Here is a 27099-nt window from a genome sequence, read left to right on the forward strand (position 1 = left end):
GGACAAAGCTGGTGCATGGGCCTGCATCAGGACTCTTGTTAAAGAGATACCTACTCTCAGGGATCATCTCAATGGATGGATTATCTGTCATCTACTATCAACCTGTATGAGGTGATGCATGAAAAAATGAAATAATTTATCTCTTTTTTCTTTTGGTGATATCTCAGGCTAGCCCGGGTGGCGATGTGGGTGAGACTCTGGAGGACCTCCAGCAGCAGAACCAGCTCCAGAGCCTAGCATCATCCAACCCATCCTCTCAGAGACCCCGACGCCGTGGCTGGTCCCAGGGGGTTCTGCCCAAACCAGAACCAGAGGAGGACCCAGAACCCTTCATCCTGGACCTCAGGAACTTCCCTGAGCTGGCCAACGCAGACCTGGGATCTCATAACCCTAATATACAGGTAGGTTTTCACAACCCTAATGAATAGGCAGGTTTACACAACCCTAACGTACAGGTAGGAGAGGACACATAATGAAATATTACACTATGTATTATATAGTACACTACATGACCATGTGTATGTGGACACCTGCCCATCAAACATCTATTTTTAAAATCATGGGCATTAATATGAAGATGGTCCCCCCCTTTGCTGCTATAACGGTCTCCACTCTTCTGGGATGGCCTTCCACTAAATGTTGGAACATTGCTGCGGGGACTTGCTTCCATTCAGCCACAAGAGCATTAGTGAGGTTGGGCACAGATGTTGGGCGATTAGGCCTGACTCACATTTGGCGTTCCAATTCATCCCAAAGGTGTTTGATGGGGTTGAGTTCAGGGCTCTGAGCAGGCCAGTCAAGTTCTTCCACACCGATCTCGACAAATCATTTCAGTATGGACCTTGCTTTGTGCACAGGGGCATTGTCATGCTGAAAGCGGAAAGGGCCTTCCCCAAACTGTTGCCAAAAAGTTGGAAGCATAGAATCGTCTAGAATGTCATTGCATGCTGTGGCGTTAAGATTACCCTTCACAGGAACTAAGGGGCCTAGCCTAAACCATGAAATACATCCCCAGACAATTATTCCTCCTCCACCAAACTGCTCCGGAGTCCAATGGCTTTATAAGCTTTATAACACTCCAGCCAACGCTTCGCTTTGCGCATGGTGATCTTAGGCTTGTGTGTGGCTGCTCGGCCATGGAAACCCTTTTCATGAAGCTCCCAACGAACAGTTATTGTGCTGATGTTGCTTTCAGAGGCAGTTTGGAACTCGGTAGTGGGTGTTGCAACCGAGGACAGATGATTTTTCTACGCGCTACGTGCTTCAGCCCTCGGCGGTCCTGTTCTGTGAGCTTGTGTGGCCTACCACATCATGGCTGAGCCGTTGATTCACCTAGACGATTCCATATCACAATAGCAGCACTTACAGTTGACCGGGGCAGCTCTAACAGGGCAGAATTTTTACGAACTGACTTGTTGGAAAGGTGGCATCCTATGACGGTGCCACATTGAGTCACTGAGCTCTTCATTAAGGCCATTCTACTGCCAATGTCTATGGAGATTGCATGACTGTGTGTTCAATTTTATACACTCAATTCGTCAACAATGGGTGTGGCTGAATAGCTGAATCCACTACGTTGAAGGGGTGTCCACATACTTTTGTATATAGAGTGTATCTCTGGAGCTCTTCTGTTTAGTACATCAGAATATATCACACATGTTATGCTTGTATGGGCTTAGTAGAGTTTCCAGTATTGCTTACATCCATCCAACGTTCCTTTCAGATCTACCAGTAGTGTTATCGGATCTACTGTTAGTGTAGAGTGAAGAATTTAATAAAAGGAATCTATTGAAGAGCATTGGGATGAAGTCTGTATCTTTATATTCATGATCAATTGGAAGGAAGCTTATTGTAATAATGTTTCTATCTAACCGTTGTCTCAATGACCCCAAAGCGTTATAGTACCCTATCGCTCTGGCGCAGGGAAGGACAACTGTCACAGCAAAGATTTCAGGATGTTTTTAATGATACTATGTACAGGATTACCGTAAGCCTAACACACACACACGCACACACACACACACACACACACACACACACACACACACACACACACACACACACACAGCGCTGCATATATGCATCATTATTGTTGACAGCCAATTTATTCAGCGACAAACTTTTGCACCTGGTTTTGCAATCCAGTTTCTCTGTATAATGTGTGAGCCATGCCAAAGCCTGGTTGACAGCTAATTCTCACAGGGCTGCGTGTTAGAGTAATTTAGAAGCATAATGACTTAAGGTTAACAGAAAACGACTGAGGTACCAGATTGCTGGATTGAGTGCTTTCAGTAAATATTAGCTGATGGGTAACAATGGATGGTTGGAAAAGTGTTGATAGTATCAAACTGTGCCTGCCCTGGAGGCAACTAGCAGAACATAGCTCATCAAATTATTGTATACAAGGGATGGTACACTCTTAGAAAAAAAGGGTTCCCAAAGGGTTCTTTGGCAGTCCCCATAGGAGAACCCTTTTTGGTTCCAGGTAGAATTTTCAGGGGATTCCAGTTATAACTCTTTTGGGTTCAATGTAGAACCCTCTCTGGAAAGGGTTATACATGTAACTCAAAAGGGTTCTTCAGAGGGTTCTCCTGTGGGGACAGCCGAAGAAACGTTTTAGGTTCTAGACAGCACCTTTTTTCTAAGAGTGTAACATGTTTTGATCCGGCATGAAAAACACTTAATAACTCATGTTCTTCGTAACCGAGTAAGTTAAGAAGGAAACATTTACTGAGCGGGGCAAGGAAGTTAATTTCTTTAAAGTGGGCTGAATCCTGACTAGACACCCATGCACAGAACTCAGACTTCTGTGTACATCATGCATTGATGTCTATGAGGATTTGCACAAAATTCAAGTTCCCTACTTAGGCCTGGGTAAAAGGCAGTATTTAATAGGTTTAGAGACTGTATTCCTCTAGTGGTGTTTCATATCTGATCGCTGCTACTGTTCCAAACACACTGTGAACCACTGGCCAACAGTAGAGTTTACAAGACTCTCTGTTTTCCTTGCATTTCATTTAGTTGATCATTTATCCCTTGAATTTCTTTCTTGCTATTATTGTAAGAGGCTGCAGGGACTCCAGAATAAGAAGGGAGGTGGGGCGTTTGCTCTAAAGCTTATTGTATCACCCCAACACACACGTGAATGCACACACACGCATGTACACACACGCACGCACACACACACACGCACACACATACACTGACTCCCCCTCCCATCTTTCTTCACAGATGTTTTGAGTCGGAGCGGCCTCTTAAATTTCTCCATGCGAGACCTTTACAGTGGGGTGCTTCAAGTCTGCCATGATGCTCAAACATCTGCATGGGGTTTAGGGAGAGAGCAGAGAAAACAGCCAAATCTAAGGGGTGAGAGGTCACCGCATTATTTTATTATTTTAACAAGCACTTTTTAACGTGCTCTCCAAGCGCAGCAGATCTTGATTATCTCAAAAGTGCTTTTTTATACAGAAGTATGAAGAAAAAAACGTTCATTTTATTTTTAGTGTTATTGCAGAGGGTTTATGTGTGCAAGTGGATTTGAAAGGAAATTAAGTTAGACTTTGGGGAAAAACTGACACAAGAGAAGCCCAGGTATCCAGAAATTGAAAGAGCCTCGTTATTATAACAAGGAAAATGTGTTCTTGATCCAAGTGGGATTGGGCCATCCTTTAGTCTATAGGAACCAGACAAAGCTATTTGGTTTTATAAGTCTTTCTTTGGGAGCCAGCCGCTAATATCCTTGGTTGCTTTAGTGGGCTTTTTACCTTGTTATCACGTCGGCTGGAATTCATTGGTTTTGACTGTGGAGGGTCATAGCGTGACGAACTGAGTGAACCGTACCAAACTGTACTGGCACACTATGGGGAATAGAATACAACAATAGAGTAGATTTGAATAGAACCAAATGCGTCCGATATATAAATAATGGTGTTTAACATATTTTTGTCTTCCAATACACATGCGCACAAACACTTGTCCCTCTTGCTATCATCGTTGACAAATTACCAACAATCTGCATAGTACAATCTCCTGATTGACAATACACAGGAAATATTTTACTGGAGTGGCTTAGTTCCCTATGGTTTGTCTGGGGCATTAATACTGGAAGTGCCTGTCCTTCAGATCCATGGTTATGTATGAGTCACAGCCTATAATGGGTCATAGTTAGGCCTAATACACTTCCTCCACTTACCGCTCAGACAGGGGGAAGGAAATAGAGCTCAGCTTCAATGTGCAGAGGTCTTATACAGTACAGTACACTACAGTCCAACTTCACCCCGCTGACAACTAGCAAGAGCCATACAGTGAGCTGGCTATGTCCTCTCTTTGCCCCTTGGAATCATGCAGGCTTGTAATGACGCCACACTGTGTCATGTCCTACTACTTCGCTTATTGGTTTTTAAATCAAGCATTGTCATATTTTGATATATGAATCTTCCTTGACTTGTTGGTCTACTGACAATGATTGTCAGCAGAGAGCGAGGTAGAGACAGAGAGACACAGAGAGAGAATGAGATGATGTTAAGGGTCTGACAGGCATAAGACTAGTAGCCATGACTCACCATCCTAATCTGTGTCTTTAGCCAGTGGGTTGTCTTTATAAACAGTTGTAGCAGCCATCAGATGGTAACTACTAGCAGAAGCATAAACAACCATGCCTTTGTCTGGACCTGCAGGCTCGTGGCAGTCTATCAGTCTATCCCCTATCCCTCTATCTTGCTCCCTCCATCTCTAGCTATCCCTCCCTCTCCACCACCACACACCCTTATCCCACACCTCACTCCTTCCACCCCTCCCCTACTTCACCTCGCTTCTCCATATACACCTCCCTTTACAACCCCACTCTAAGTATCTCTCCCGTCATCCCTTTTCACTCTTCCACTGTGTTCTCTACCTCCCTTCATCACATACTACCCCAACCACCTTCCTTACCTTCTCCCTTCATCACATACTACCCCAACCACCTTCCTTACCTTCTCCCTTCATCACACATGCCTGGACACACTGTCTACAAACCTACCTACACACCCTCAGTACCCTGGTTGGTTCATCCCAAGAATCTAGTGGGTTCAGATAGGACATCAGACTGGCACCAAGACAACAGAGCTGGGACAGAACAGACCATGTTGTTTGACGGGGGTGGAAGGGGGTTGTTTATTTTTCTTTCCAATGTTGCACATCTGGAGCTGAGCCTGTAAATGTTAGGTTGTTTACAGTAGAAGCAGTAATGTTAGTATATAGAATGGTAATGAACAGTGGTTGAGCAAGGAGTTTTCCCTGAACACGTAGCCTGACTATGGAAACATTTACATTTCAGCAGACGCTCTTATCCAGAGCGACTTACAGTAGTGAGGGGATACATTTCATACTGGTCCCCTGCGGGAATCAAACCCACAACCCTGGTGTTGCAAGCGCCATGCTCTTCCAACTGAGCTACAGGGAAGTACCTCTGGTCTCTAGTTGTTATTGCTGGTATAACTAGGACCCAGAGTTTTTCCCGGTGAGGTCATGTCAGGAAAAACACCTGGTCCTAGTCATATTTTCACCAGGAAGTACATATCACATACAGTACTGGAAGGGTTTTTCCCCTATCCCCATAGTTTCTTTAACCTCTGTTGCATTCCCTTCTTACCGTTACTAGCCTGCCTTCGATTGCTGTGACTACAGTTACAGAAGCAGTTTTGTGGCCAGTGTATGTGTTATCAGTATTACTCTACAGTCATGGCTGTTTTACTATCATCTGGGAAAGTGCTGTGTGTTCAATAATTGCTAGCCATCAATCGCACCAGAGTCTGTGACACCCTGTCTGCGACCCAAATGGCACCCTACTCCCTATATAGTGCATTACTATCAGTCCTGGTCAAAAGTAGTGCACTATATAGGGAATAGTGTGCCATTTAGGATGCAGCATGTAAGACTCCATAAGATTACACAAGCAATTGTGTTGAATGTTACTCTTGGCAACAGCTTCGGTCCAGAGGCAATTTACTCTATGATTTTGTTGCAATTTGCTGAGGATAATTGTGAAGTGTGAAATCACACCCTCAATTCCCAGTTGTAGAAAGGTTAACTTTTATAAAGGTTTCACATTATTCAGTTGTGATTACACAGAATGCAATATTCTATACATGAAAGGAGGACTGGAGACCTGGGAAAGATTTTGTATTATCACTTGAATTAGTATTTAATTAGTACACACGTTGAGAAGGGTGCAGAAACCATGTGTGTTTGGCATTGGCATGTTGTTCAAGGCAATGAAAAAAGTATTTAATTTGAAACCTAAAAGATCTCTTTCATAGTGTATTTGCTCTCTCTCTCTCTCTCTCTCTCTCTCTCTCTCTCTCTCTCTCTCTCTCTCTCTCTCTCTCTGTATGTCTCTCTCTGTCTCTCGTTCTCTCTCGCCTCCCCCCTCTCCTCCAGGTGACCATCGAGGTGGTGGAGGACCCACAGACAGAGATGGAGATGGACCTGGCCAAGGAGGGGGGGGAGGGGGGCCGCAACGACTGGTCCCTTTCATCGGAGGAGTGGCTGGGCCACAAGAAGCTGTTCTGGCCTCTGTTCTGGGAGTACCCAGACCAGGCTGAGAGCGGGCCTGGCAGCAGGGCCAGCCTAGAGGAACAGGAGCAGCCCACAGAGGACTATAACTACAACCCTGAGGAGCAGGAACCTGTGCTTAGTGGGACCGGGGGGACTGGGGTGGGGACAGGCGTGGGGGTGGGGGCGGCTGGGGCAGCCGCTGGAGCAGCAACAAGGGATGGGACTCCAAGGAGAACTACGGTATGTTTTTTATGATTAAATGTTTTTGTTCTTGTAATTATCACAAAATGATAGATAAAGAAGGAACAATTCAGCAGAATCAAGTTACAATGGGTGTTTCTCAATATGCATACTACCGTGCTCCACGCTCTCATGCATTCTACGAGGACGTTCCCTTGAGTAGTTCTTGTGAGGACGAGAGTGTGGAAAACTCATAAAACATTACATTTGACAAGCACTCGAACTCCCCGGACCCATATGGGCTTGCATCTGCACACACTACAGTGGGTATTGTAGGCAGGTAAATCTATTTCTTAACGTATCAAGATCAAATACGTATGAGATGTGAATGGGCAACATGTCATTCTGAAGCCAGAGTTTATTTTCTCTCACTTCAGCTCAAACAATGGACATTGATTTCAATAAATGTTGCATAATTTTTTACATGGTTGCATCATAATTCTGTGCATACTTTCTATTGCGGCTTGCGTCGATGAATGCTTCAAAAAAGAGTATGCATCCGAGAAGTGCCCTCCGAGCTCCATTTGACATTGATTTGGACTCCTACCCCTCCGTGTTCCAATTTGCTAAACATCCAATGTGTACCATTGTGTAGCACCACCACCTGCCTGGACGATGCACTGCAAATAACATCCTCTTAAAAAGACATCTTTTTAAAAGGCCCCACAGGAAGCAGAAGTTTTGGCCCTTCAGTTTCTTCGACAATGATTAGATAAGGTTTCTAAGAGAATTTATGGCTTGTGTATTGTTACTGTACCTTCATATTGTAGAATAGGGTTCCTCCTGTTTGTTTGGTGTCCCTGATCTGATCACAGATCTGAGAGAGGGCTGGTGTTTGTGTATGGTTCGGGGGTCAGTGGTCAGGGCATGTATGTGGCGAGCTGTCTGAGATGTTTTTGTCCTGACAGTTTCCTCCACGAGGCTGAGAGACAGCAATACTACGGGCCTCCGTCCCCCACTGTCTCCGTCCCCCACTGTCTCTCCTTTTCTCCCCGCGCCTTACCCTCTGTTCCTCCGACATGATTTATGATTCAAGGCTGTTCGCTCAAGGTCCGCTACATAAACATGTCACCTCCCTCCCTCCCTCCCTCCCTTCCTGAGTCCTGAGGCTCTCTTCCAAACCCTCCCTCCCTCCTTCCCTTCCTGAGGCTCTCTTCCGAACCCTCCCTCCCTCACCTCTATGATGCCTATCAGTTGTAAACAGCCAGCCAGGAAGAGGGAGGAACAGGACTTGGCCTGTTTCGGTGTACTGTGTTCACCTTGGATAAAGAAATGTTCATGGCATGAAAGATGATTGCATTGTTGGATGTTTAGGCCTACTGTCTACTGGGGAGACAATTAGAGGTGTTTGTTGACATCCTAGAGATTCAGCTTTACGTTCCAAGAACTTAAAGATTTAGAGATAACTTACTGTAAACTTGATATTGTATACTGTAAGGCCTGTAGGTTAGCCTCTTTAGAAATGCTGCTTTTGATGGTCATTATGTCCCATTATAAGACATCCAAGAAGGTTGATCTTTATAGTGAAAACTGCCCAAGACATGCTCTTACAGACTTGATGTCTGCTACTCTGTATAGCCTTTCCTTATCCTCTCCATTCCCTTCCAGGGATAACTTTATCTAACTATTTTAATATGTGGCTCATACTGAAATAAAATGGCCAAAATAGAATGATTACAGTAGTGAAGTCACAGGGCTGCATTCAATGAAGAAGGTAGGAACATTTTCGGGAAGACCTTAATTCGCCTCCGGTAGTTATAATCTGTCTGAACCTTGAACTCTCCTTGTCAACCCTCAAGCTCATTCATTAAGCCCTCTGGAAAGAGCTTCAGTTCTTGGCTCTGGCTCTGTGTTCTGGGTTTTTGGTTGGTTGTTTTAGTGTTCTCTCTCGCTCTCTGACAGTAGCAGTTAGCCACCAGACTAGCTAACAGCTCTCTAATGCTGTTAACCTGATCAGTAGGCAGTCACCTCTAAGTGAGACCAGTCAGCCCACAGTGCTACGGCTCTGCTTTGTCTGTAGCGCTCTGCCAAAAGAGCTCTGATAGATTATTACTATTCGCATATCCACAGCAGACAGGCCACCATTGTCTGGGGGTGGAGACATGTTGGCTAGTTGGGGGAATGGGATGGGAGGTTGGGGGTGGAGGCCCACATCTTTTTGGTTTTCTATTATTTATTATTCAACTCTATGTATTTCTTAATGTTATTTTGAGTGGTACAGGTTTTATAAACTTCTAATTTGAAATGGATAGTATGTACCCTAAGAAAAAAACGATAAAACAAAAAAATATCACACAAAAAAATATTTAAAGGCATGATTAAAGATACGGTAGAGTACAGGTCAGATAATAACAGGGGGAAAGATAAAGCTAGTGGGCTGGAGAGATCAAATTGAAAGGGGGAGAAAGAAAGAGATGGACAGCATGAGGGCAGGCTCAGGGAGGAACTGAGAGAGCGAGCGCTCGACCGTCAGTCCATTGTGTGTGTCCTTTGAAGTGTGTGTCCTTTGAAGTTGACACTGGTTCTTGGGATAGAGCAGTCATTTGAACCTCTGCTGGGCTGAGTCTCAGGGTAATGGTGGCATGGTGTCTCCTCACAACCCCCTGGCCAAACAACTAATATTTATTTGTGATCATTTAGACATAAGAGAGGGGGGGAGCACAGGCATTTAGGGGGGTGGAGGAGGGGGGGCAGGAGTTGTCAAATCAAATCCAATACATCCACATACACATATTTAGCAGATGTTATTGCGGGTGTAGTGAAATTCAACAGTGTAGTAGTATCTAACAATTCACAACAATACACATTCATCTAAAAGTAAAAGAATGGAATTAATAAATGAATAAATAAATATTACAATGAACAATGTCAGAATGGCATTGACTAAAATACACTAGAATACAGTACATATGAAATAAGTAAAGCAGTATGTAAACATTATTAAAGTGACCAGTGATTCCATGTCTGTTTTGTTGAGGGGCAATTGGGGCCCTCTTTTTAATGCCAAGCTTAATTTACTCTTCCCTGCCCCAAAATCACTGAGATTAGACAATGGCACAGGAGAGAATGGCTGCCGTTTTACAGTCTCCTAATCAATTGTGCTATTGTGTGTGTTTTGTCGAGTTATTTCTAAATGATTGTGTACGTAATGTTTCTGCCGCCGTCTCTTATGACCGAAAAGAGCTTCTAGAAATCAGGAGAGCGATTACTCACCTCGTATTGAAAGACTGTTTTTTCTTTAACGAGTTGGGCGAGAGGGATTTACTCCAGACACCCGACAAGGCCCTCATCCCAGTCTTTCGCAGGAGAAAGAGACAGAGATTTCGAACCCGAAGGTCAGGGTGCCTTGTAAGGATCTGGTGGTGAGTGGGTAATTTGCCTTTACCATCGGTCCTATTAGCCAACGTACAATTATCGGATAATAAAATAGACTAACAACAAGCACGTATATCCTACCAATGGGACATTAAAAACTGTAATATCTTATGTTTCACTAATTCGTGGTTGAACGGCGACATGAATAACATACTGCTGGCGGGTTATACACTGTATCGGCAGGATAGAACAGCAGCCTCTGGTAAGACAAGGGGTGCCGGTCTATGTATATTTGTAAACAACAGCTGGTGAACGATATCGAAGGAAGTCTAGAGGTTTTTAGAGTATGGAAAATGCTCATCCAGAGGCGGCACTCCTAGTGGCCTGGGACTTTAATGCAGGGAAATTTACCAGCATGTTAAATGTGCATTTCTACAGGCATGTTAAATGTGCAACCAAAAAAAACTCTAGACCACCTTTACTCCACACACAAATATGACCATAATTCTATCCTCCTGATTCTTGCTTACAAGCAAAAACTAAAGTAGGAAGTACCGGTGACTCGGTCAATAAAAAGTGGTCAGAATTTAAGCTACAGGGCTGTTTTGCTAGCACAGAGGGCCTTGTAGGGATTCCTCCAATGGCATTGAGTACACCACCGATGGTATTGAGTACATCAGTCACTGGCTTCATCAATAAGTGCATCGATGACGTCGTCCCCACAGTGACTGTACGTACATACCCCAACCAGAAGGATTACAGGCAACATCCCCACTGAGCTAAAGGGTAGAGCTGCTGCTTTCAAGGAGCGGGTCTCTAACCCGGAAGCTTATAAGAAATCCTGCTATTCCCTCCAACGAAACATCAAACAGGCAACGCATCAATACAGGACCAAGATCAAATCGTACTACACCAGCTCCGACACTCATCGGATGTGGCAGGGCTTGCAAACTATTACAGACTACTAAGGAAAGCACAGCCGCGTGCTGCCCAGTGGGCCTTCTAGCCTACCAGAGCTAAATGACTTCTATTCTCGCTTTGATGCTAGTAACACTGTAACATGCACAAGAGAATCAGCTGTTCCGGATGACTGTGTGATCACGCTCTCCATAGCCAATGTGAGTAAGACCTTTAAATAGGTCAACATTCACAAGGCTGCAGGGCCAGATGGATTACCAGGACGTTTACCAGGGGCTGTAGCGGAGCAGGTTGAGAGGTTCAGGTTCCTTGGTGTCAACATCACCAACAAACTATCATGGTCCAAACACACCAAGACAGTCGTGAGGAGTGCACGATAAAGCCTATTTCCCCTCAGGAGACTGAAAATATTTGGCATGGGTCCTCAGATGTTCAAAAGTTTCTACAGCTGCACCATCGAGAACATCCTGCCTGGTTGCATCACTGCCTGGTATGGCAACTGCTCGGCCTCCCACTGCAAGGCACTACAGAGGGTGGTGCGTACGGCCCAGTACATTACCGGGGCCAAGCTCCCTGCCATGTATACCAGGCGGTGTCAGAGGAAGGCCCTAACCATTGTCAAAGACTCCAGCCACCCTAGTCATAGACTGTTCTCTCTGCTACCGCACATCAAGCGGTACCAGAGCGTCAAGTCTAGGTCCAAAATACTTCTGAACAGCTAATCAAATGGCTACCCAGACTATTTGCGTTGCCCCCCCGTTTTACGCTGCTGCTATTCTCTGTTTATTATCTATGCATAGTCACTTTAACTCTACCTACATACACATATTACATCAAATACCTCAACTAACCATTATATTCCTCTCTCGCTCTGTTAACCCAGCATGCTTTGAGAGTGCTTATGGTGTTGTTGTGTGGTCAGGTCTTCCAACTAGCCCTTAGCAAGTGATTACAGTCTTACCACTGCAATGATGTCAACACACACACATACACACACAAATGCATGCCGGCACGCATGCAAATACACACACACACACACACACACACACACTTCTAGATCTGTTAGATCACACCCACTTCCACCATCTTCATGTGGGCTCTGCTTATGCAGTTACATTTGTATACTCAGTGCTGCACATCAAACTGACTCCTAAATTACTTTATGTTGTGGAAGTTATGAAATGGCCATCTAAATGCGTACACAATACTTAGTGCCAGTGGTGGAAAAAGTACCCAATTCTCATTTTAATCTATTAGTATATTTGAGTTTAACCACAATATTAGTTGTATTATTTGTTCTGTTTTTTTTGGGTGGATTAAATATAAATTGCAACCAACCTATGGCTTGTTTTAAAAATAGCAATATTTGGGAGATTATTTATTTCTCAATAAGGGGAAAAAGGGCATTCTTGAACATGGGGTGAGACATTGTTATTCATTTGCTAGAGAACCAGTTTGGATTTAAGTATGACTTTTGTATGACTGAACCCTTTAGTGATGGGTTTAGTGCTTTAATATTTAATCATTTCTATCCTCCAAATTCATGTTCATTATCATTAGGAGACCTTATTTGTTTATATTTGGCACTGTACATTTAAGGAACCCATAATGTATGTTATGGCTCAGTTTTGTCACACCCTTAGTATACAAATCCATCTTGTGTGTTGAGCAGAGGATGCATAAAAGAAAGAGAGCAAGAAAGGGAGAGTTGGAGGTGGGGTTTATTAAGATAAAGAGACATGGAGAGAGGGATGATAAGGAGGAAGAGGGAGAAGGAAATAGAATGAAGGAGGGAAGAACAAGACGGGAAGAGAGACAGTGTGTGTGTGTCTGTGCGTGTGTCTGTGGGTGTGGGTGTGTGTGTGTGTGTGTGTGGCTACAGAGACTACAGAGCATTCCAGGATTAGTGTTAGTGAGTGGAGGAGTGCAGCATGTCACCCACACCTCTGTGTTGTTTGACTTGGCCAGCCAACATGAGAATGCTCCTTTAAGACACACACACACACACACACACACACACACACAGACACACACACACACACTGTAGTCTGCCAACGGGAGAAGGCTCCATCTCATTCAACACCAGGCCCAGAGCTCACAATTAGCCCCAAACTAGCAACCAACGGCAACTAGCCAAAAACATATTAACTGCCGGAGAGGCAGCAGGACGCTGGATGAACTAATCTCATTTTCTTCTCTTCTCGTCTCTTCTCTTTTTTCTATGTTCTTCTCTCTCGCCTCCATCTCTTGATCACTTCGATGAGTATTTTCCTTGCTGGCTCTCCTTTTGCACGACCTCTCCCTTTGTCCTACCTAGCATGTGTCCCCATGTCCATCTTCTTCCACTTGCCCTTTCTCTTCAATTTTCACCCTCTCCCTCTCTATTTCTTCATCTTTTCCATTACTCTCCCTCACTTTTTAGTCGCTCTCTTTCCTACGTTTCTCCATCTTTTCTTTCTTCCTCTCTTCCTCTCTTCCTCCATCCCTCCACTGAGTCTGTAATCTTTTTAACATGGGGGAAAGAACTGATTGTTCATTAGAGAAACAGAAAACCTATTAGCTAGCCTAGTACAGGGCTAGCTGTCCTGGGGCACTGTTTGTCTTGGCTTTGTTCACTCTGCTGTATGCTGCTGAATTTGCCATTGACATATTTATTACAACCAAGAGAAACACACACACACATACACAATGGCACATGCATGAGCAGGCAAGCACACACACTTGCGGATACACAACCATCCACACGCGCATACACACGCACTGGTACATAGACATGCTCACACATGCTCACACACACACACACACACACACACACACACACACACACACACACCCTAGCCTGCCAACTGGCCCCATATCCTGATCATTAGCGAGATTATACTTTCCTGAAAAATATGCAATATTAATTCACGCGTCATTAACTTCTGTGTGGAAACTGAGGGAGCAGTTAAGCGTCTCTGGTGGTGGGATGAAGTCTCACTGAGACAGAGAGAAACAGATTCCAGATCAGTTTACAGCAGGTTGGTGTCTGTCTCTTTTAAGGAGATTCATTTTACCTGACAGGTCTTAGATCAGAATATAGCAGGTTGGTGTCTGTGTCTGTTAAGGATATTCACTTGTGCTTGACAGGTTCTACAGTAGATCCAAATATAGGAGGTACAGTGTCTGTTTTATTTTTGGCGATTGAGTCCTCAGCATACATAGACACACAGGCTTTACTCAGAGCCAGTGGCAGGTCATTAGTAAAGATTGAAAAAAGTATGTCTATAGCAAGGTACGTTTTTCTCTGTTATAGACATCATACTGTGGAACGAGCTAAAGCAGGTACTGGATTAGTGTTTGTCAATCCTGGTCCTAGGGACCCTAGTTTTTCCCCCTAGCATTAATACACCTGATTCAAATAAGCAACTCATTATCAAGCCTTTGATTAGAATCAGGTGTGTTAATGCTAAGGCAAAAACTAAAATGTGCACCCCTTTGTGTCCCCAGGACCAGGATAGAGAAACTCTGTTCTAGAGCACAATACCACAGCCCTAGTGAAGTTAATGGCAGCCACAAGCTACACCACTACTGAAGTCAATGACAGCCAGTAGCTACAGCCCTAGTGAAGTTAATGGCAGCCACTAGCTACACCACAAGGGAAGTTAATGGCAGCCACAAGCTACACCACTAGTGAAGACAATGACAGCCAGTAGCTACACCACTAGTGAAGTTAATTACAGCCACAAGCTACACCACAAGTGAAGTTAATGACAGCCACTAGCTACAGCCCTAGTGAAGTTAATGGCAGCCACTAGCTACACCACTAGTGAAGTTAATGACAGCCACTAGCTACAGCCCTAGTGAAGTTAATGACAGCCACTAGCTACAGCCCTAGTGAAGTTAATGACATCCACCAGCTACAGCCCTCGTGAAGTTAATGACAGCCACTAGCTACAGCCCTAGTGAATTTAATGGCAGCCACTAGCTACACCACAAGTGAAGTTAATGGCAGCCACTAGCTACAGCCCTAGTGAAGTTAATGGCATCCACCAGCTACAGCCCTCGTGAAGTTAATGACAACAACTAGCTACACCACTAGGGAAGAAAATGACAACCACCAGCTACACCACTAGTGAAGTTAATGACAACAATTAGCTACACCACTAGTGAAGTTAATGACAGCCACTAGCTACAGCCCTAGTGAAGTTAATTGCAGCCACTAGCTACAGCCCTAGTGAAGATAATGACAACCACTAGTGAAGTTAATGGCAGCCACTAGCTACACCACTAGTGAAGTTAATGGCAGCCACTAGCTACAGCCCTAGTGAAGATAATGACAACCACTAGCTACACCACTAGTGAAGTTAATGGCAGCCACTAGCTACAGCCCTAGTGAAGATAATGGCAGCCACTGGCTACACCACTAGTGAAGTTAATGGCAGCCACTAACTACAGTCCTAGTGAAGTTAATGGCAGCCACTAGCTACAGCCTTAGTGAAGTCAATGACAGCCACTAGCTACAGGCCTAGTGAAGTCAATGACAACCACAAGCTACAGCCCTAGTGAAGATAATGGCAGCCACTAGCTACACCACTAGTGAAGTTAATGGCAGCCACTAGCTACAGCCCTAGTAAAGATAATGGCAGCCACTAGCTACAGCCCTAGTGAAGTTAATGACAGCCACCAGCTACGACCCCAATGAAGTTAATGACAGCCACCAGCTACAGCCTCATGAAAAAGACTCTCACTCCTTTCTGAAGCCTCCTTAGCTTTTTGAAGTGTGGTCTTTTGGTCCGCTCCAAGACACGGTTGTTCCTGGTGTCTACTTTGTTCTATGTTGTTCCTGAGATGCTAAGATACTCAGTTGTTCCTGCCACAGCCAGCACATTGAAGAAGGTTAATGTATGCATGTTAGAGCTGACAGATGAACACTCTACTGTAGCTCCAAACATGTTTGGTCGTTGCTGCTTTATTGCATAACGCTCTCACCAGCTGGGTCAGGAATTCACTTGGCTCACTTCAAAGACATACCGCACTCCTCTAATATAACCCTTTGGTTTTTTTCCCGTCCCTTTCCCCCCCCTTTCTCATCCCTCCATCTCAGAGTACGAGGAGGAGGAGTGGAGTGCCTGGTCACCATGCAGTGTCACCTGTGGCCACGGCAACCAGAAACGTATCCGTTCATGTGGTTACGCGTGCACAGCGACCGAGTCCCGGACCTGTGACCTGGACAGATGCCCAGGTGAGAGAGACGCTTATGTAATGTCATCAACAATGGCCATGTTTTGTGGCTGTGTGATGTCATCAGAACTTGCCTGTCTTTGGTTGGGTCCCAGTAGTTCCAAATAGCATCCTCTATGTGCCGCGTTTCCTTCATGATCACTGATTTCAAAGCACTTTATACGTGTTAAAGCAACAGGCTAAAACGTATCCAGCCTTTCACATATTAGTGATCAGTTCTACAGCGATCGTACCATTAGGCTTTTCCTAATAGGTCTGCCTGATGCTTCTAGGACAGGGCTATTTATATCCGTACAGTTTGGACTTGGACAAACGTGATGTTGATCCCTGTTAGTGTGTTTAGTAGTGTTCTGTTCTGTGCCTGTTCTGTTGCCCCCCTGCAGAGTCCTGGTGTGTACACAACTCGTACTGCTACCCAGGAAGGTGTGTGTGGGTGTGGGTGTGTGTGCAAGTGTGAGTGCGTGCGCGTGTGTGTTGGGCATAGACAGTCCCCCTAGTCATATCAACAGCTACTCAGAAACCATTTTTTTCCTTTGCCTACAGTATGAGGCTATCCATTCAGCAGGTTTCTTAACCAGTGTCTGTGTCCCCTCTCTCTGTAGATGACCTGTTAGCAGTGACTGAGCTGATACCTCTGGAGACAACAAATGGCACTGACTCCCTTGACACAAGTATGTTTGTTGAAATGTGTATATGACAAGTTTGTGTGTTTGTTTGTGTGTGTGTGTGTGTGTTTGTGTGTGTGTGTGTGTGGGTGTGTGTGTGTGTGTGTGTGTGTGTGTGTGTGTGTGTGCGTGCGTACGTGCGTGGCTGTGTATTAGCTGGTTGTCCCTTTTTCTGTAGCCAATGGTCCGTTCTAGTATTTGGGGGGCCTTAATGGTCTGTTCCGTTTAGGGAGGTTTAAACTGTTCTACTGGGGCTCCAATCATAGAGAGACTGCAAGAGTCCAGTTGGGGTAGTCAGAATTCTCCCTCCACCGAGATTGTTACAAAGCCCATGAAAAACCCAACAGTTCCTCCAAGAAATGTTTGAATGGCTTTTTAGTTTGTCTTTTATTGCTCTCCCTATGTCTGGCACAGGCCAGTGAAAGGGATAGCTCTTTTCACTCTGGGCAAAAATAACAAATAATATGCAACAAAAACATAACAAGATAAAGTGTCATAAGTTTTTTTTTTTTTGCTCTTTCCCCAATCCACTACGGAACATAAATGTTTATAATGAATAGGTTCCAATTTGACCGCAGCCTTCAACATTTTATTCTCTAGCACCGACTATGGCTTTGTTTTTTAACCCATTCTGGTTCGCTCTCCGTGGTCTTTGAGAGCTTTGCAGCCCCCCGGTTCAAAGTAATGGGTTTTAACGCGCTGAAATCACTCCTTTATGCTTGGAAAGTCTCTCTGGTTTCCTCAGAGTTACCAATGCTGTCTTAGCTTATAATCCTTCCCGAAAGTCATCTTTTTATTACGGCCAAAACCTGAGCTGTTGAAAGAGAGCGGTTGATTTCCGTGATTAGTTTGCATTGTAGTATTTCATAGGTATATATACTGTATATATTCTATGTTGTGGAAAATGTACTAAATATGGTCCGAATCCATTTTTCTTTTATATACGCATTGAAAATGTGATGTTTCACACAAATCATGCATAGATGTCAGTGGGTGATTTGTGCGAAAGTTCACACTTTGTGTGTGTGCCTCAAGCTACGATTCAACTCTATATGTGTGCATCACTTACAGTAGCAGGTGCTTACAGTGTATGTTTCTGTGCTTATTGATAGTTAATTGAGTTCTGCTGATCCTTGATTGATCCTTGTCGATGGCCTATTGACTGTTGTGGTATTGATTGATAGATTATTCATCATCTGTTGACTCCTGTATCATTTCTCTCCTCCCCAGACGTGGACAGCTGTGAGAAGTGGCTGAGCTGTAAGAACGACTTTCTCCAGAAGTACCTCCACCAGGTGCTGACCGAACTACCCAGCTGCCCCTGCTCCTACCCGTCCGAGGCCGTCTACAGCGCCGTCAACATCTTCGACAAGACTCTGCGTAAGACCTACCGCTGGCGTGACGCCTCCGGCCCCAAAGAACGGCTGGACATCTACAAGCCCTCCGCCCGCTTCTGCACACGCTCCATGCTCTCCTTCGACAGCACCACGCTGGCTGCGCAGCACTGTTGCTACGGTGACCACATGAAGCTGATCACACGGGGGAAAGGGGCGGGTGCGCCAAACCTCATCAGTACGGAGTTCTCACCTGAGCTGCATTACAAAGTGGACGTGCTGCCCTGGATCCTGTGTAAAGGGGACTGGAGCCGCTTCCACTCTGTGAGGCCGCCCAACAACGGGCTGCAGTGTGCCCACAACCCCACAGAGGACGTGTACCAGGCTGAGCTAGAGGAGGCCCGTGAGTACTGAGGGAGGAGAGGGGGAGGAGTACTGAGATCCTGAGAGGGGGGAGAGACACACGTGGTTCCAATGGCTCTATTGGATTTGGGCATGGGCCACATACTGAATATATTGTGTTAACTATCAGTTGCTTTGGATGAAAGGAGACCTGGACATCCCCTCCACCTTATTCAATGTTTGGTCACATTGTGGCACAGAGTTTAGTGAACACCTACATTTTTCTAGTCAGGCTTGACCCATCCAAAATTGAGTCAAGTTGAATACTCTTTTTTTCATTTTTTTTAATTTATTTTTAAGTTGAATACTCTTATCTGGTGTGCGTGGGAAAACTCTATGATCGTCACGTCTTATGACATCATCACCATCAAGCGTTTCCTCATTGGATGACTCATCAGAATCCACCTGCCAATTGGAATATGCTTTCCCGTGGATGACTTACTGTGGTGTTACGGGAAGAGAAAAAACAACTATTTTCTAACTGGTAATTTATTGCTTGTGAAAGTCCGAATTTTGGAGAGCGTTTTTTTTTTGGGCTACACTCAAAAAACAAGAAGAAAAAAACACTGGTTTGTAAACGTTGGGAAATTTTAAAGAGGGAGAGACTGCAATGAGATTGTCCTAGTTCTCTCTGACAGCCCTCAACCCACCACCCCATAGACTCACATGTGCTGCTGCTATTGAGAAAATGGATGGGGGGATGGGTACAGGGGGATGGGATGGCTCAGGGGTTGCCATGAGCTGTTCCAGAACCCCTGAGGGAACATGGAGGAACATGGATAGTGTATTTATTGGACTCATATTGGGCCTGTATTGTATTTACTCAAATACTCTGATGTCTCATGAAAGGAATTCCTGTCAAGCTGCTAAAATGGGGATGAATTCAACACAGAATGTTAGTTGTTGTTTGTCTTAGACTTGAAGCTCTCTCTCACAATCTCTGTCTTCTTTCTATCCACCTCTCTCTCTCTCCTTCTCTCTCTCTCTCTCTCTCTCTCTCTCTCTCTCTCAATCTCTCTCTATTTCTCTCCCCAACGCTCTCTCTCTCTCCTGGCCCCACTCCAGTCGGAAGAAAAAAAACAGACTGATCAAGCACAGGCCCAAGATATATTGTGCTTTTCTTACTTTCTTATTTCATGTCAAGCCACATATTTCTTTGGAGATGTTGACCCCTAGAACTCTATTGTGTTATTCATCCAGTCATATCCAGTATCAGAGGGCCATTTGGCCGTAATGCTCCGTCAGATAAAGTTGCATTGGGTCATGGTTAGCTAATCCTGGGGGAAACATAAAAATACATTGTTGAAGGTCTCTCTGTCGCTCTCTCTCTCTTTCTCTCATCGACAGACATACCGCTTGTTTTCCTCCTAAGGATTGCTCCATCGTTTAATCTGATCCATAATTGAATCGTATTGAGATGTTTTCCTTTTATCGCCTGTTAACAAGTCACAGTGTTGCATTCCTCGCAACCCGAGACACCCGGAGAGACAGTCGTAGATTTGCCGGTGGAGAGGGAGAGAGGAAAACCATTGGTAGGGGGCCTTGAAAGGAGAGAGACACTTGGACTCTCTAGGGGTGAGGGGGAAGATGGAGTGAGGCTGGAGGTAGAAGTGAAGGTGCAGGAGAGGGCTGAGGGGAGGGGTGTCTGGGCTCAGTTGATGCATGGAGGTCCTTTCTCCAGAGAGGAGTGGGAGTTGAGCAGAGGGGAAGTGGAGAGACATCTCTGTAAACAGTGGAACCCTTTGAAGAGCTCTCCCCTTCACTGGTGTCCAAGACCTGCTGCCTCTCCCCCTCCACCCTGTCTTGATGCCTGGTGTTGTTTTAAGGTCTTAATCCTAACCCTGGTTATCAGACTGTTGAGTGCCATTGAGAGATGTTGAGGCTGAACACGTTCAGAAAGAATAGTGTTGATGGACAGCTCTCCACACTGCAATGACAACAGCAGAAACAACACACAACCTTTGGTGTTACACACTCGGTTACTCTCTCTTATTTTTTTTACATTTTAGTAATTTAGCAGATGCTCTTATCCAGAGCAACTTACAGTAGTGAGTGCATCCAATCGCTATACTTTTTCATACTGGTCCCCCTTAGGAAATGAATCCACAACCCTGGCATTGCAAGAGCCATGCTCTACCAACTGAGCCACACAGGCCTTATCCTCTGCTTCCCTTTTTTTATACTCTAATTGCAGCCAGGTCACCCGTGATACAAGTCCATGTTCGATGTCCATCTACATCTGACGATGTCGGGAAATGATGTGTAAACCGGCCACTTGGAGCAATAGTGAGCACTGTTACCAAAGTAGGTTTTTGGTTTTGCGGACAGGGATTGGGTGTTGCAAGTTTGCAAGTTCAGAACCAGCAATGGAAAGTCTTTTTGTTTTGAAGGGTATCCCAAACCCTCAAACTTACCTTAACCATTCAGAGTTACTGCCTAACCTAAGAATTTGGAGTTAATGCCTAAGCTTAACCATAAACACTTTGAAATTTGACATTTGGAACAACTTCTAAATTTGACGTTTAAGAAACATGGATGAAAGTCTAATTCTGACGTGAGACTGTGGGAGCCGGTAGCTTGCTTGCTCCTTTTCTCCTTCCCTCCCCTCTCTCTCCCTCGTCCTCATCCATGCCCATTAATAGCTGGCTCAAGTTGGCATAGGGGAATTCTCTGTAGGTTGTCATCGGGCCATCACTAAAGACAAACACAGACACACACACACACAGAGTCAGGCAGCCCTCCAGTATTCCCTCAACATCCTGCACTCTGCCATATCGAAGCCAGTTAAGCGAATAGGGTTTAGAAACTTCACAGAGATCCCAATTCATCAAGATGCCAATCACAATAAGAACACAGAGGGCTGTAGTAGTTGAGCTCAGACACACTGACAAACATAATATGAGAAGAGCGTTACAGCCTCTGGTATGAACAACGTTTTTTTCCATCAAATTCTCTCAGATGAAACAGCAGTATGACATGCGTTCTCCTTCATCTGTTGAGACACGGTGCTGGTAACATTTGTCCACATTCTCTGATCAAAGCCTTGCCATTTCTCACCCTTTTTTTCCTCTTAACCCCCCCTTTGGAGGACACAAATATATTTTTTGTTTTTTTACAGCATTTCTGCTGTACATACATTGCACATATACATACATACATTGCACATATAGATTTGACATACATGGTACTTTTATATATAGCAATCACATGACAATAATACATTACCGAACATGAGCTCTTTAATCCCACCCCTCAGCCACTCTCAGCCCATCCCACCTATCACCAGACCACCCTCGTTTGGTTTCCATGTGCCATATATTTTTCAATTGTGCTGTGATGTTTTACATGGATTTTGAAGATTTTAATCACAAAGCCTTGTCATTGAATGTGATGTGTTCCTATGGACTCAAACTGCCTTGACCATCACATTGTTGCTTCATATCACCACCAAACACACAGTCAAGTGAACACAGACAAAGTAATGCAGTGATTCATATGAGGAGTGTATGTTGGGATATGACCAGTTAACCATCCACAGTCCCTGGAAGGTATCCATTACTTCATGCCAGACACAGTCAGAATGGACTCAATTAAAGAGGGAATTTGTCCTAAATGGCAGCCTAATGCCTATATAGTGCACTGTATTGGACCAGAACCCTATGGGCAGGGCCCTGGTCAAAAGTAGTGCGTTATAAAGGGAACAGGGTACTATTTGGGATGAAGTCCCTCTTTAATTGAGTCCATTCTGACTGTGTTTGGCATGGAGTAATGGATACCTTCACACTACACTGGGTTCATCTTCCATTGGGGCCCAGCTGTGAAAACCCCCTGAATCCTCATGGCATTAACAGCTCAGACTCACACTGCTGCATGGCTCTCCAGCCTGCCTGCTGCTGCCTCAGGTTTCACCATCACATTACACTACACTACACCCAGTGGAGGCTGCTGAGGGGAGGACTACTCGTAGTAATAATGGTTTTCATGTGTTTGATACCATTCCATTCACTCTATTCCAGCCATTACACTCCATTCCAGCCATTATTATGAGCTGTCCTCCCCTCAGCAGCCTCCACTGACCCTCACAGCATATCTCTCTGTCCTAGGAATGTACTCTGTGTTGTGTGTATGCACATGCAAGCGTGTATGTTTTTCAGAGGACCTCTATGTTCTGAATGATTGTGTTTCTAATACTATCTAGTCACGGTGTGTGTATTTCTAAAGGGCTAGAGTGGCCTAGTCTATATTCAGTAGATCAGTGGCGGTTGGTGCCATTTAAGATTAGGGAGGACCTTTCTTTTATGCGCATGGCCTTATTTCTATTCAAACATATTGGATGACTGTCATTCATATTCCATTCAATGTAACATGAATAGGTTTAGGCTACATGATACTTGAATTTTCCCTATATCTATCATGAGGTTGCTACAACCTAGTCTATGAATGAAAGTTTCTAACAGATCGAGAGACAAATTGGAGTAATCAAGGTGACAGACAGTGACACATTCAATACCGCCTTGCACACTCTTGCCTGAATATAGCTAATCTAGGGTGTAATCATTAGTCAAAACAGCTGCAAACGAGAGTTTCTATTGGACAAATTCAGGTAGGTTTATCCCCGTTTTGTTCCGTTTATTTCCGTTTAAGAAACATTTTTCAACAAAATCGTCGGAATTAATACACCCCTGATCCCCCGCACACACAGTTCACTTTCATAGCAGCCACATACAAACAGAATCATCACTTTGCTCATTGTATAATTCCTTCTCGCATCTACATGCTATCCTCCCCTCACCTTTTCCCTTTCAGTGCACAACAGCTGTCTGTGGCCATGCAAAATTAAACTTTCCAAGCCAAACCTTCATACCATAATCGCTAACCACTACACACAGCCTACATCGTTGTCACCATATTAGCTAACGTCATAGTCAACATAGCTACTAGAACTAACGTGTTAGTAAACCCTCTACAATCACGCAGTACAGTGTACAGCAAGCAGTTTAGCAGTTACACCGGCGGGCCTCGTGGCAATAAATTAATTAAACCGCTTACCTTGACTTGGAAGAGTTCCAGTATTGGATAGCCTTAGCCAGATAGCTAACATAAATAGCATGCTTCTGTTTGTGTCGGGTGTTTAAGTAGGCTAAATTAGCTAACTGAATTAGCTAGCTAAGTGAATGAAAGTAAAAAGAAAATGAAAAAAAAGAAATAGAGCTAGTTCTCGCTCTCGCTCTCTGCTGCTTCTCCTTAATTTTTGCACTCAACAAAAAAAAGGCAGTGAATGATTTCTTAACGATCACTCTAATCCATTGTTCTAGGTTTTGTATTGAAGTCAATGTACCCAGAGGAGGACGGAAAATAACTGTCCACCGGCTACACCATGGTGCTACCCCAGAGAGTGCTGTTGAGGCTACTGTAGACCTTCATTGCAAAACAGTGTGTTTTAATCAGTTATTTGGTGACGTAAATATATTTAGTATAGTATCATCTTAAAAGGATAACCTTTAGAACTTTTCACTCTTTTCCATGAAATGACTGAGAAGGATGGTCCTCCCCTCCTCTGAGGAGGAGCCTCCGCTGCAGTAGATAGATATCTGTGTATGTGTGTTCTGTAGGAGTGCTGAGTAAAGTATGGCTACAGAGGAAAAGGGAGAGAAAGAGAGAGAAGAGGAAAAGAGAGAGGGATGGAAGGAAGGCTGGCTATCAGAACTGTTTCTTAGAAAGTATTGACATTGGCCTGATTCTCAAAGTTATTTTATTTTGAAAGCAAGCCAGGGCCACCTCTCCTTCTTGCCCTCTCTCTTTTTCTGTACAGTGTTTCTGTACAGTATGAAACTGACTATTTTTCAATGGCCACTGTTAAATCCACTCAGCACAGTATGAATTGCTTGACTCTTTTCCATGTACCTTACAGATTCTGTCTCATTGTTGGACCTTTTACCTATTTAGAAAAGGGAAATGTTAAGGTGATAGAGCTTGTGAGAAGGGAATAAAAATGCAACGATTATACAATGATTGTGTTTACTTTTCTTCCAAACCAATGGGGTGATGATGATGCAAAACCATCTGTTTTAAAGTTCATGGGTTTATAGGAGAAATGTTCCTAGTACACTGCAGTTGGCAACGTGTTTCATTGTGCTATTTATCATTGGCCAACTTCAATGCTGTTTCTCAATTCGAAACATTCTTTGTTGTTTTTGTCATGGAAAAAATACTTTAGTCTTTTTGGAGCTGTCTCGTCTTGGCCTTGCATTTAAAAGTTTACGTTGAAAATTTTCTTTTGAAAAGATAAGGTATCATTTTTGTAAACATGTTTTTTTTTTTAAGAAAGGCACTTTATTTAAAAGCATAAGTAAATAATATACATGTATATACAAACTCATAATGAAATATATACTGTATGTAATACACAGTGCAGTGTACCAACATCTTTGTAAATTGTTCCGTTTTTATAGCTAATTTGTAACGGGTATGTACTTTTTTCAGCATATGTCATGTTTTTTATTTCGGTCTTAGATAAAAATTTTGTATAGTATTTATTGAAATTAATCGTATGAAGATGCACTATTGAGAGCATCCCCAATGTGGTCTCTGTTACATGAAAAGGGAAGGTGTTCACTCTATACCAGTGTTTCTCCCATTGATATAGAACATTGATACACCCCTAGTATGTGGACTGTTACTGTTTCTAACCAGTCCCTCAGATGGTTAGCTAACAACGATTTAATCAGTTCTCAATTGCTAGTGTTAGGCCTAGATTCGCTAGATCCGTGTTAGCTCACTTTACATTTAAAGGTCATTTCTATTGAGACGACATCTGCGGCGTTTACCTTGATGCGATCTTCACTTACTCGGTAACATTGCCTTTAATAACAGCCGTAATCTCAGAGATCACATAAAATGTTGAGAAACACTGCTCTCTAACACCACACCACACCATGTAACCCTCAATCAAACAACTGCTCAGCATTCTTCTCTGTGACTTATAAATGTGCTGTGACAAAATATAATAAATTTAACTTTGCCACAAGTTGCTAGTCCCACTGGTGTTTATGTTCAGGCTTACAGGTTAGGGTAATTAGGGTAGAGAAATGAAAGAAGATCATTTGGCATTCATCTTTACGATGAATGAGAGAGAGAGAGTGTGAGCGAGAGAGACTGAGTGAAGGGTAAACAAGAAAGCGAGAGAAGAATGTAGAAGGAGAGAAAGAAAGCAACTTTGAATCCGAGAGAGAGAAAGTGAGAGAGAAATTGAGCTCAGACAGAGAAAAACTTTAATCAAGCTAAGAGAGAGATTTGAATAGGGCAGAGAAAGTGAGTGTAGCCCACCAGAGTCTTGTAAGCTTATCACAGAATAGCTATCTGGCTGTGTAACTGCCATCTGGAGCTGTAATAATATAATTGCCTCCACATTAGGTGTTGCTAGGATGCCTGCCCCAGGAGGAGGGCTGAAGCTACACCAGCCAAGTCAGGTGCTGCCCTGGGCCCTGATCACTCCCCTAAATAATACCCCACCTCACCCCTCACATCATCCACCCCAGAACCACCCCTCTCTCTCTGCTCCCATATCACCCCTGGTTCTTCCTCCACGAGGCACCCCAAAGCACCCCCTCTCCCTTAATAATGAGGGAGAAACACTCCATCCTGGAGTCGCCTCTTCACGGTTCACGCTGAGAGGTGTGTTTTGCCGGCACTATTTAATGAAGCTGCCAGTTGAGGACTTGTGAGGTGTCTGTTTCTCAAACTAATGTACTTGTCCTCTTGCTCAGTTGTGCACCGGGTCCTCCCACTCCTCTTTCTATTCCGGTTAGAGCCAGTTTGCGCTGTTCTGTGAAGGGAGTGGTACACAGCGTTGTACGAGATCTTCAGGTTCTTGACAATTTCTCGTATGGAATAGCCTTCATTTCTCAGAACAAGAATAGACTGCCATTTTGAGCCTGTAATCAAACCCACAAATACTGATGCTCCAGATACTCACCTACTCTAAAGAAGGCCAATTTTATTGCTTCTTTAATCAGCACCACAGTTTTCAGCTGTGCTAATATAATTGCAAAAGGGTTTTCTAATGATCAATTTGCCTTTTTAAATGATCAGCTTAAATTAGCTAACACAACATGCCATTGGAACACAGGAGTGATGGTTGCTGATAATGGGCCTCTGTACGCCTATGTAGATATTCCATTAAAAATCAGCCGTTTCCAGCTACAATAGTCATTTACAACATTAACAATGTCTATCTACACTGTATTTCTGATCAACTTGATGTTATTTCACTGATGTGATCTTCCTGTCTGGGTTGGCGCCCCCCCTTGGGTTGTGCCATGGCGGAGATCTTTGTGGTCTATACTCTGCCTTGTCTCAGGATGATAAGTTGGTGGTTGAAGATATCCCTCTAGTGGTGTGGGGGCTGTGCTTTGGCAAAGTGGGTTGGGTTATATCCTTCCTGTTTGGCCCTGTCTGGGGGTATC

At 44.1% G+C, this 27099-nt stretch overlaps 1 protein-coding gene across 1 annotated transcript in view; it reads left to right on the forward strand.

Annotated features, from left to right (window-relative positions):
- The window catches only part of ism2a (isthmin 2a), a 48735-nt gene extending 23074 nt beyond the window's left edge, over nucleotides 1–25661 (forward strand). Inside the window, 6 exon segments of the mRNA XM_029688808.2 lie at nucleotides 168–401; nucleotides 6421–6718; nucleotides 6721–6777; nucleotides 16097–16234; nucleotides 16836–16904; nucleotides 18129–25661. Of these exon segments, the coding sequence (XP_029544668.2) occupies nucleotides 168–401; nucleotides 6421–6718; nucleotides 6721–6777; nucleotides 16097–16234; nucleotides 16836–16904; nucleotides 18129–18646 (1314 nt within the window). The 3' untranslated portion in view covers nucleotides 18647–25661.
- The last annotated feature ends 1438 nt before the right edge of the window (nucleotides 25662–27099 follow it).

This window comes from Oncorhynchus nerka, linkage group LG18, assembly GCF_034236695.1.
Source record: "Oncorhynchus nerka isolate Pitt River linkage group LG18, Oner_Uvic_2.0, whole genome shotgun sequence".
Taxonomy (NCBI): Eukaryota; Metazoa; Chordata; class Actinopteri; order Salmoniformes; family Salmonidae; genus Oncorhynchus; species Oncorhynchus nerka.